The sequence below is a fragment of the Exophiala bonariae genome, assembly GCF_035927105.1.
Source record: "Exophiala bonariae strain CCFEE 5792 chromosome Unknown scaffold_13, whole genome shotgun sequence".
Taxonomy (NCBI): Eukaryota; Fungi; Ascomycota; class Eurotiomycetes; order Chaetothyriales; family Herpotrichiellaceae; genus Exophiala; species Exophiala bonariae.
Genome location: NW_027042488.1, coordinates 406,516 through 418,200, shown reverse-complemented (window position 1 = coordinate 418,200; position 11,685 = coordinate 406,516). Strand labels below are relative to the sequence as shown.

General features: G+C 50.3%; 3 protein-coding genes across 3 annotated transcripts; 2 read left to right on the top strand and 1 right to left on the bottom strand.

Annotated features, from left to right (window-relative positions):
* Positions 1 to 3,192: 3,192 nt before the first annotated feature.
* LTR84_002456 (uncharacterized protein) lies at positions 3,193 to 5,517 on the top strand (the record flags this gene model as incomplete). The annotated part of the gene is made up of 1 exon (XM_064846066.1): positions 3,193 to 5,517. The coding sequence occupies one exon, from the start codon at positions 3,193 to 3,195 to the stop codon at positions 5,515 to 5,517; it is 2,325 nt and encodes a 774-aa protein (XP_064706291.1).
* Positions 5,518 to 6,252: 735 nt separating this feature from the next.
* On the top strand, positions 6,253 to 7,196 carry SAR1 (COPII coat GTPase; the record flags this gene model as incomplete). The annotated part of the gene is made up of 6 exons (XM_064846065.1): positions 6,253 to 6,271; positions 6,340 to 6,443; positions 6,553 to 6,592; positions 6,656 to 6,721; positions 6,780 to 7,079; positions 7,156 to 7,196. The coding sequence occupies 6 exons, from the start codon at positions 6,253 to 6,255 to the stop codon at positions 7,194 to 7,196; spliced, it is 570 nt and encodes a 189-aa protein (XP_064706290.1).
* Positions 7,197 to 10,058: 2,862 nt separating this feature from the next.
* Positions 10,059 to 11,260, bottom strand: LTR84_002454 (uncharacterized protein; the record flags this gene model as incomplete). The annotated part of the gene is made up of 4 exons (XM_064846064.1): positions 10,059 to 10,142; positions 10,204 to 10,503; positions 10,613 to 11,014; positions 11,081 to 11,260. The coding sequence occupies 4 exons, from the start codon at positions 11,258 to 11,260 to the stop codon at positions 10,059 to 10,061; spliced, it is 966 nt and encodes a 321-aa protein (XP_064706289.1).
* Positions 11,261 to 11,685: the final 425 nt, after the last annotated feature.

The following is an 11,685-nucleotide window of genomic DNA, read 5'->3' as shown; positions in this document are numbered from 1 at the left end:
ACTGCATGCAGACTGCCACAAGCACACAAGGAGCTCATCTCAGTGCTGCATGCTTAGTGCACAGATTCATCAATGCTCTACCACTCATTCTGGGCCGCTTGCTCACAATGTGACCCAGTGACCAGCAAATTCTCCGGACGTCTGTGCTTGGTGTGAATAGGATTGCTTGGATCACAGTTATCCTCAATCAAAACAACCATTCGGATTCTAGAAGGACGCTCAGATTCATTGCACAGACCGCCAAATTACAGTTCTTTCAGCACGAGGACAAAAGCACAGACCGTACGAGTCTACCATGTTGATGGATCATGTGGAGAGCTCGTTTGGATCTCTCCTCGTTCACTGCTAGGACGTGCATTGGCTTCGAGTTTTTCGTCAAACAAGCTTCTCCTGCGCGGCGGGCTGGAGCAAACCACCACGGAGCTGTGGTGGATCTCATGCACTGGTCGTAGTGGTGTTGCAGCTGTCAGATCCTCATGGTCATGCAACATATTGACCAGGTCACAAAGGTCTCGTCTAGAGGTCAGGTCACAGACTGTATCTCATTGCTACGAGTAGTTCTCCATGAGATGACGTGAGGAGAAATGCTTCGAGCCGTGCGGGCGGCCCGTCAGGTACAAATGGATGCTGGTCTGGGAAGGGAGATGTCCGTAGTGGTGGGCAAAGATGCCAGTAGTTTTTGTTAACCGAATGCGTTCCCAAGGTGTGGTGCCTTCGTGTCCCTTACCTAGAATTGTCACCAAGGCCGATGATGTCGTTCAGCTGACCAGACAATGTTGGGACTCAGGAACAGACGTCAGATTACGAACTCGAAGGGTATATTCTCAAGGACAGAAGGGTCTGTCCAATATACTCGGTACACCCAGAATGACGCGTTGGACGAAAGACGGGGTACGTAAGGGCATGTTGCGCATTTCTTGACCCTGTCCAAGCCACATCATGCTATATCTCGGGTTGGGTACTACACCCCACGGGCCACGAAACACTTGAGATATCGCTTGGTTGGCGAGTCCAGAGTTCTAACTTCAAGCATAGAAATCATGCACAGCACGCCTCGACAGTTGATTTGTTCATTTGCTGAATGTGCAACGCTTGTCGATTGGCATAAGTACATTTTATGCTGGGCGAGCGGGTCAAAACGGAGGCAACAGAGTTTCCAAGATTCCCAGATGATGAGGCATGACGAAGGGACCTGAAATCAAGATCCACGGCAGTTGGTAGGTGCCATGTAGCATTTCTAGATGGCATCATGCACCAACCCAGGATCGGATGATGGTTGGCGCACGGTGGGTTAGAGGAATGATGCTGTCAGGGCTCTCGAGTCTTGCGTCTCAGGGTCTGCAGTCGTACTCGTCGTGTAGCGACTCGTGACTCTAGAGGAGCGAATACTCATGAGCTTATAGGCTCATCACTTAGTCCAATCCATTAAGCCGGTATTTGGATGGCGATATCTGGTAATGATCGCAGCATCAACCGTGGGATCGACATAGAGAAACGTGGTCAAGGGTCTACAGGTCAAGACTCGGATGACAATGGCTTCAAATTTAGTAACAGACAATGCAGGTTTGGCAACTCCAGAAGCAAGAACAATGACGAAGAACAATAGGCAGCGTCCTGTGTCGCAGGTGACTGTAGAGGACTAGGTATAGACAGTCTCGGGCTACTGTACGAGTATGTCCTCGTGTATAATTAGATCAGACGGGCTTCTGTGGGACAAGAACAGCTCATCAAACAATCCTCCATCAGAAGCTGATGATCCTTCAGAAGCATCACTGCGCTGATCTGACCGTCTGTTTGTTTTTCTCTGTTCTCAAATTTCCGTGTGTCCAATTTAAATCATCCAGCGGACCAGTCTGCATCAAGTGGATTCAGGAAACCCAAAACAAAAGCGCAAAGCACAGCGTCAGCATCGGCCTCTATTTCTCCAGACAAACACCGGTCATTTAGGCGCCTCTGACGCTACCCGCTAGAACCATCTCAGTCAAGGGCGCTGTTTCATCCCAGTGGGAAATCCAAGATCTTGAAGGGCTTCCCTTGCTGGTTAGTGGGAGTGGGATTGATCAGCAAAATTTGCCCACTGAGACGAGTTGTGAGTGGTCGACGGTGCAAGTGCGAGAAAGGACCGCCTATTGTAGTGACCTACGGAGTCCTGCACTGCGGACTGCCAGTGGCACCGCCTGGGAGACCCCCATTGCGATCAACCTACTTCGTAAAAAGATTTGGAGTCTGTCCCCTCGCCTAAGGACCACCACATCCCGCCTAGACGTAGCCCCGATCGACCCGTGCAGAAAACCTGACTTTTCGCCCTAACGCCAGTGCAAGTGGGTGCACACCTGCGAGGAGCCAAAGTGCGCCGTCCTCCTTCCACCGCCCACCGCCCAGTGCCCGCGAGGTGCCTAACAGTAACATCCTTCCATCACAGGCCGGGCTAGGAGGCACAGCAGTATTACCCACCGTCGTCTTGCCACCGCTGGCACCTTCTTCCCTGCTCACAAATCTCCAACTTTAAGCAAACCCTCATCACCATTCAGAGGCTGCCCTTGCCCGCATTTTCCCTCAACCGCCCCTTCTCGCTTTTTGCACACACAACAAGAATTGCTGCTCCTCCTCTCGCTACTATTTCGTCCGCTGTCACCATTCCTCCGATTGCTATTACTATTACACCCTCGCCATTTCTCTTCCATTCACCATCCATCCCACCACTTCCGCCCTCTTCCTACTGCTCCCTCAATCTACTTGCTTCTTCTTCCCTACATTCATTCTTCCAACATCGCGTAAGCAATTCCTTCGACAACTCACCTATTTATCTACCGACTTGACTCGCTTGCTGACCTTCTGCACCTACAGCCGCCCGTCCGATATTGTCCCCCAACCACTATTCGGAGTACCGACACTTCAGAGCGCCACCTCACAACTCAGCCTGCATCACTACAAACCCTCTCCTGATACATCCTCTGTGGTTCTCCTCGTTTGTCGTTGGTTTCCAATTCCCGGTTGTCATCACATCATGTCCAATTCCAATTTATAACAATAGCCGGTCCCCGGGGCCAAAATCACTGCCAGAACTGCAGCACTTCCTGAGTGCCTGTCTTGTTCTAACCCGCCTGAGAAGTTCATCGCTCAAGATCCAATCTCAGGCTACCGGAGGCTATTGTGAACATCTTTTTCCATCTTCCTACCTAACCAAACAAAATGGCCCACCATCAGAAACACCAAGTCGACTCGCGTCGAAGAGGTTCTGCGATCCAGAGCCTGCTCAAGATGTTCAATCTGTCCAACGCCCCAACCGTCCCTCTCGATGATGAGGAACTCAGTTCAGAAGCAGACGAACCGCCTGAAGATGAGCTATCGCCTCTTACCACACTCCCCGTCACTCATGGAAATCCCCTGTACAAGAAATCCAACGCCCCAGCAAATCCTCGCAGGGAATCATTGTTGACTCGTGCCATCATGGCCGAATCAAAAGACGACGAACATCCCCCGAAATCTCCGGCTACTTCTCGTGGTCTATCCACGACCTCCTCCTACAGCACCGGCAGCATGGCCTCCACAGCCGAATTGACTAGCGATGGAGATGTCACAAGCCCGTCAAGATCCGCTACTCCCAGCCCTCCACCCCCTCCAGGTCGTTTCCAGAATCTCCTCAACCGCAAGAAGCCAGTCTCCGGCCACGCCAAGGTTGTTATTGCCCCTCTAACCAAGGACGACAAGCCAGTTGTTGCCGATGTTGGTGAAGCCGCCATCGAAAAAACCTTGGGCCGAAAGAGGTGCATCATGTTTGCTTGTGGTGGTACCGATTCCGGAAAAAGCAAGGATAATGTCGTGGCCAAGGAAGAGCCTGTCAAGACTGAGCCAACAAAGCGTAAATGCACACTGACATTTGCTTGTCCCACACGTTCCACTGCCACTCAAGTCAAGTCTCCAGTTTCTGACACCCCCGAGAACGAGCACAAGAAAGCGAGACATCCTTCACCAGCGCCTCTATCCCGACGCAAGTCCACCAGTGAGTCAGTTGACCTCTCCGGCCGTTCGGCCGACACTACCACCACTGTGGCTCCTGCAAAACGTCCTGTACCATCTCAATCCAAACCTAGCTTCCATGAATTTGGTAGCTCTCACGATGAGACCGATGCTTGGGTTGACGAGCCTCAAGATCATGGAAAGAAGTTGACCCTGAACGATTGCATGCAAAAGGAGAATCGCATTCGTCAACTTGGACGTGAAGCTGAAGAGGAAGCCGAAGAGGAGGAACGTGAGCAGGAAGAACTCGAACTCGAAGAGCAAGACGAAGACGATAATGAAGACGACTTTGCCCCTTCTGATGAGGGTTCCGATGATGGAAACGAGTCTGATGACGAAGGCGGCTTTGCCAGCTCTGATGATGAGAGTGATGCCGGGTCGGAATATCGCTTCTGGGCTCCTTCGACAACAACTGCTGCTACGAGTGTCGAGCATGTCAACATCAGTCACTTCAGTGCTCGTCGTCAGTCACAGGCCAGCTCTGTCGAATCACTGGTCCACTTTGGCAGTCCAGATATACGCTCGATGAGAAGACGTGTCCCCAGATCTCGCCGCGCTGGATCCCACACCGGGTCTAAGGCCATTAGGATGCGACCTGGAACTCCCGAATTGCCAGATAGTACGGACTTCGTCTGTGGTACTCTGGATGAAGATCGTCCGTTGGAAGCGGCATATATCTCATGCCTAGAACAGAAGAAGCAGAGAAAGCATGTCCTCATTCCACAGGATATTGATCCAAGTTTCCCTACCACGGATCCTGAAGAAGAAGAGGACGAAGTAGACGAGGTCGATGAATCCGACCAGAGCTCTGCTGGACCTCGTTGGCTCAAAGACCAATTTGGCGGATTTGAGGAAGAATCACGTCCACGTGGACGTCGTGGTTCACCTACTGTCAAGTCTCCATCGCCTCAATCTTCGACGCCCTCCATTCAGCATGGATACCCGGCTCGCCCAGCTGAATTCCGTCGTGGGCTTCATCGTTCACCTCCTCCAAGAAAACTATTCGGCCATTCTCCCACACGCATGAGGTCACCTCCACCAGCACGCCTTCGATCCCCCCGAGGATCACCCACTAATGCCAACGTTCAAGTCCCATTCAGGTTGGGAACAAGAGGTCTTGGTCAACGTCCCACCATGGAAAGAACGGCGTCTCTTCCAGATACACCTAATCCATTCTTCAAAAATTTCAATATTGGCAGCCCTTCGAACACGAATATCGCCTCGGGTGCCGTTACTCCTGCGATTGAAGAGCCTCCACGGTCAGACTTACATGTTCGTGGTCCTGTTGACATTGTCATTGGATTAGAGAAGAAGCGACAGAAACGTAAGGAGAAATACTGGCGTCAGCATTGCCGTAAGGCAGCAAAGGAACATGCTGAGCGCCGACCTGTTCCTGGGCGAGGCGCGGAGAGAATGAAGGAGCTCGGCCTTGAATGTGCTGAACGCACACGAGGTTACGGCCTTGGCCAGCAACAACAGCTGGTCATCTCACTTTGAGATTTCTTTGGACACATTTGATGTCCTGACCATTTGCTTGCATCGTCGCTGCACATACCATCACCTTTTTTCATTTGTGCTACCATTTCTACCCGACCTCGGTAATCAAATATTACCTGGTACTTTTTCTGCCGCCTGTTTTAGGAGCGCATTCCGCTACCACAAGGCCAGGCACTTTGATGAGAATCATGATGAGGCTGGTGCAAGCGAGCGAACTATGATTGTTCAGCATCGGACATCGTTTTAACATTAAGCATAGCGAAGGCGTTATTGGTCACGGTTGTTGACCTCGTACATACCTTGCATGAGAATAATCCCAGATACCAGAAGTCTCGAATGAAGAGACTCTGAATGCACAGAATGAACATATATGAACTATTATTACACAATTCCATGTTTTCTCGTAAAGCGCTTTCGATGATTTCGGCCGTTCTCGTGAAGCAGCGATCACAGTCACGTGACCAGATCCCACACGTGACCTATTTCTTTGTCGAGTTCCTTTTCTGGCAAACTGAAGTCGAGATTGTGAAAAGTGGCGCTACAAACCACTTCAGACCGACTGAACTGCGTTTTCGTCGTGAGATCTGTTCGATTGACCACTTGTCACCTGTCCACATCGTTTTCGACGCCATCAATCACTCTCCCAGTCCCTTGTCTATCTTGAATCACTGCTGTCCACTCAAATACTATCTGCAATCTCACTTTTCTGGTGTCTGGCCTCAATCGATCGCAGCAATGTGGATCATCAACTGGTGTATGTGCGATATACTTACCTGCTTACCAGCCCCATGCACTCATTGCTAATTGTTCATTGATCGACAGTCTACGACGTTCTTGCCTCCCTTGGTCTACTCAACAAGCATGCCAAACTACTCTTCCTTGGTCTTGACAATGCAGGAAAGACAACTTTACTACACATGTTGAAGGTATGAGAGGACATCGGATCGTGCGACAGAAAGAGCCAGTGGGACTCAGCTACTCTGCCCAAGAGATGGCAAATCAGCAGGAATATGAGACTGACTTTGCGTCTTATAGAACGACCGAGTTGCCATTCTCCAGCCCACTCTACATCCTAGTACGTGCAGCGCACCATTCCTCATAAGCCTTTCACGGCTCGAGGCTAATTAAGATCCAACAGCATCCGAAGAATTAGCCATTGGCAACAATAGGTTTACAACCTTTGATCTTGGGGGTCATCAACAAGGTTCGCCATCCTCTTACACAAGAAGACGACTGCAGTTCTCTCTAACAACAGCCATTAGCTCGTCGCCTCTGGCGTGACTACTTCCCCGAAGTCTCCGGAATCGTCTTCCTGGTTGACGCCAAAGACCATGAACGACTGCCAGAAGCCAAGGCAGAATTGGACGCCCTGCTAGCCATGGAAGACCTCGGCAAGACTCCGTTTCTCATCCTTGGAAACAAGATTGATCATCCCGATGCAGTGTCGGAAGATGAATTAAGACATCAATTGGGACTGTTCCAGACAACGGGTAAAGGAAAGGTGCCTTTGGAGGGTATCCGGGCCATTGAGATCTTCATGTGCAGTGTGGTTATGAGACAGGGTAAGTTGGCTGAGGCGTCACATTCCATTACATGGTCTAGTACGAGAATCCCAAACTGATAATTTAACTTGTACAGGATACGGTGAGGGTATCAGGTGGCTATCACAATACGTCTGAACGAACATTCTGCTTCAGAAAGTGGCCGGACGATGCAATGTGTATGGTTTGTTTGTCTTGCAAAGCATCGACTCGACAACTTGTTTCGTCCAGCTGCATTCAACCCACACCCCCTAATTGACGATAATCATGCTTGGGCAAACCTCCCTCGACCTGCGCATACCAATCGGAAATGAGCCCAACGAAACCGATGTTTCTTTCGAGCCAGCCTCAAGAGCACACACAGCATCCTCCCCGCCTTCCTCAGCGTTAGGACAGTTTTTCATGTTTACCCAAGTGAAATAGACAATTGCATTTGTTTTCATTGGATAAAGATCAATATTTTTTGATCTTTGACTTTCGATCCACCAATCCTGTCTTTTTTCTTCTTGCCATTCCCATCGCCTCACACCGATGGTGCTCAACCTCAACCATACCTAAGTATATCAACAGCAGGAGTTTGAGTTCTGATGCCGCTGAGATGCCGACAAGTTCCTATGACATACGATTTGTTCGCGAGTAGAATAGGAGGCACTACTGTTCTTTGATGCATGCAATCGAAAACCCTAACCGAGGGTAGTCGAACATTGACGCAACGCCTGAAGACTGAATACAATCGTGACAATACTCTTCATGTACCATCCCCATGTGATCCTTCCACCGCCCGTTTTCTTCATTCTCGAGTCAGTAGAAACGGAGTGGGTATGGTATGGCCATCTCCTCTGCCTCTGCCTCTACCTTTTTCTTCCTCATTCGTCCTTGCTCCCGGGCCCACTCAAACTTTCGTTGCCTCTCATATGTACCTAGGTATCGATCTGTTGGTATGGACCGTAGGTCGACTTCCAACGAATCCTTGATCAAACCTTGATGCGCAAAAGGCCGAACTGAAATCCTGAAGGTGATTCATCATCGCCGCCCGTGCCCGAAGCAACAATTCGATTGTCAGGAGCCCCCGTCTGTCCTGTACTGAACTGCACGTACGTACGTACGTCCAGTTCGACGAACGGGCTTGTTCAGGTCGTGTGTACGTATATCCATCTATCTATCCATGCCTTACCGTCGTCTCGTCACCGTTCCATCACGTACGTGTAATCATCGGTAGATTACGGCAAGCAACCTTGGATCTCTCTCTCCCTCCCCCCAGTGTTGACAAGCTTCTCGCGGAAGCACGTGTACAGCGTCAACATCCGAGGTTCTTGTTCTTGTTTCTTGCGACGAAGACCGACTGCACTGCACTGCACGGAGTGCCGCTTCGAGGTCCTCCGCCTGACTGACTGGCTGGCTGGTGCGGGCGGGCCGGCGGGCGGCGCTCTGCTCAGTCGTCCATCGTCCAGAACCAAGGTTTCCCGTGCGTGTGACTGACTGGTTGTTTAGAGGCGGCTGGATGTGTCGTCCCAAAACATACGTACACATGCAGATTGCAGATCGCGGATTGAAAACATGACACGTCGACGCTCACTACCTGCTTACTTACTCAAGCCAGTATGATCGCCGACACCGGCACCGACATCAACACGGAATCTCTCCCCTTGACTCTGACTCACCCTACGTGACTTTCTTCGTTGTTCTTCACAATCCGAAGCACACGGCACACGGGCTCCTATGCGCAGCTTCATCGCCGCCAGCAAGAGAGCTAGCTCTGGGATAAGCGGGGGGGGAGTGAGCAGCGATGAGAGCACACACTTGGTTCCTGCAGGCAGGGAACAGGGCGGGAAGGTGTTCGTGCGGTGGGGGAGAAAGTGATCTTACCCGGGCTGAAGGCAGAAGGCATGTAGATGGGGCACTAACTAGAGACGTCGGGCAGAACGGTCAGGACGATCGATATCTGGATCTTTTGTTCTGATATTTATTACACTCCCCCCCGGTCTCTTCTCCCAAAGTCGATGTTTAGCGTGTGGAGAGATAGTTGAGGGCGTCGTGCAAAGATAATTGATTATGCCGGTGTTGTTCTGGAAGGGCCATCGATGCGAGGTTAAAAAAAGGGAGCGCGTGCATGAAAGGGAGATGACAACGAGATGAGTGTTTGGTTCTGCTGATCGACTCGATGTGTGTCGTATGAGGTAGGACAATTCGTCGACTAGCACGGGATTCGTTTGGTAGTGGCCTCACCACAGAGAAAGCCTGTGAGGTTAGATAAATTCCTGAACTCCTTTGACATTTGATGGCTGATTTTGCTAGAGGGTTTAGTTAATGTTACCAATTGTCGGTTAGAGGAGAAGAAATGAATCAGTTCAAGCATGAATTCATTCTACTATTCTTGACAAGTTCAGCATACTCGTATCTGTCTGCGTCAAATCACCTCAAACTTGACGTCTTTCTGCGCGTTGCCCATCAAGCATGAAACCATCATTGCATGTCGCACGAGAATCAAGATACCTGCCTGACCAGGTTCCGCCTTATCTCTCATGCCAACACCAACGCAGCGTAAAATGAGTAAAGAAACTAATTCATCATGGTCACAAAGCATTACCATACCCACAACTCGTTCCAACCCACAGCAGAGACAAGGAAAATTCCCAGTATTCTCTGTTCGACATGAATTCACATGATCATGGTGATGAGGTCGGAACCAGGTAATTGTCGAGTTGTGCTTCTAATCGCTCCATCCGGGACCCATGCTCGATCAAGATATTCATCAACGTATGAGTAGGTAGCAATATCTGGGAATACCTCTAGAGGTCCAGGAATAGTTAAAACAAACATGGATAAGGCGGAGGTGCAGGGTGGTGGTTGATGACCACCTGCTCGGAAACCGTGACGAATGGGTAGTGGTCAGTCGCGTTTTTTGCTCGACGAGGAAGGTGAAAGGTGACCCTATCTTCTTCCAAACCTGCTTGCACGATATCGAATCAGCCCGAGTTGGGGGATAGGTCAACTAGTGTCCTAATTTTTGGATTTGCGAGGCGGAGTGCTCGAGCTCTTTGAGCTGTAAACGTACTTTTGTTTCTTCTCAGCTGGCTTAAGAATCTAAAGGGGAAAGAGAGAATGTTAGCCACGGGACACAGTTGTCGAAACGAGTTTGACCAACCTGGAATGAGCACAACAAGCTCTCGTCCACGCTCATCATTGCACCAGCGTTGTCGAACTCGCCACAGTAATTCGGTGCACTAAACAGGGTGACGAGTTGTCGTTTGGAGAAGAATTCGTAACCATCTTCCACCACTTGATGAGCACGGCAAATCAAGTCCATGTCGTGTTTCTGAAGGAATCGAGAGACCACGTCTGGTCCAAAGGTGAATGAGACACCACGATCATTCTCACTCCAACCAGTGATGTCTTTGTCAGGGTCGGACCACAACAAGTCGCAGAGGAGACCGCAATCAGGAATCTATGTAGAGTTAGTAATGTACCATCTGTTGCAGAGTATAAAAGTGCAATGGAGTGTGGCGCCTAGTTATAGTATCTCTTGTGTTACCACATGGCAATGGAAGACTTACATCTGTGGGACGCATGACGCGGCGAATCTGTTCCATCGAGTTCAGATCAGGGCTCAAACCTCCGTGCATGGTGAAGATCTTCTCATCAATGATGGCGGCAATTGGCAAGCAATTGAAGCAATCGGTGAAGGTCTTCCACAACTTGATATTATATCGTCGCTTGCACTCATCGTAGAAGCCGTAGATTCGGTTGATGGAGGCACATTCGTGGTTTCCTCGAAGAATGAAGAAATTCTCTGGGTATTTGATCTTGTATGCCAACAGAAGGCAGATGGTTTCGAGAGATTGTTTGCCTCGATCTACGTAGTCGCCGAGAAACAGGTAGTTTGCTTCAGGAGGAAAGCCGCCGTACTCAAAGAGTCTGAGGAGATCGTAGTACTGGCCATGGATATCGCCACAGATCTGGCAGAGAGATGAGGTTAGGATATGGATATGGACATGGTAGTGAGCAGGGATCGAAAATCATACCTTGATGGGAGCTTCCAGCTCGAGCAATATGGGCTGGGAGATGAAGATCTCCCGAGCCTTTGTACATAGATAGCGAATCTCAGCTTCCAGCAGCTGGACTTGTTTCCCCGGTCTGCTACCTCGGACTTCTAGCAGTCGATCGATGACAGAGTCTAGGTCCACCTCGTGTGTGTCGGCCATGGTGGAAATGCCGGGGGTGGGGCAGAAGGAAGGAGGGAGGCGCCGACCAGATTCGGCCGGGGCAGAAAGAAAAACGAATGTCGATGTCTACTGAGCGACGCGGCAATCACACTGAAGTAATGAGGTCAGGCATGAGTCGATCGAAATAAAAGTATGGTGGCGGAAGATGATGGAGCTGACAAAAGAGGCAGGGCGAGGTGGTGTTGGGGCTCGGGTGCTGGATCAGTTGCGTGGCAGGGTCAACGTACCTGGGATGGAAATTCTCAAGAACGGAAGATGTAGCCAGTCACAGGCTCAGCGAAGAGAGGTGTTGGATGAGCGATGGACTTGAATCGCAGGGTATAAAATGTGACAGAAGATACAGCGGTTGTTATCGCGGGTGATGAAGGGTGCAACAAACAGGCTGAGAGGGACTGGAGGTGCCC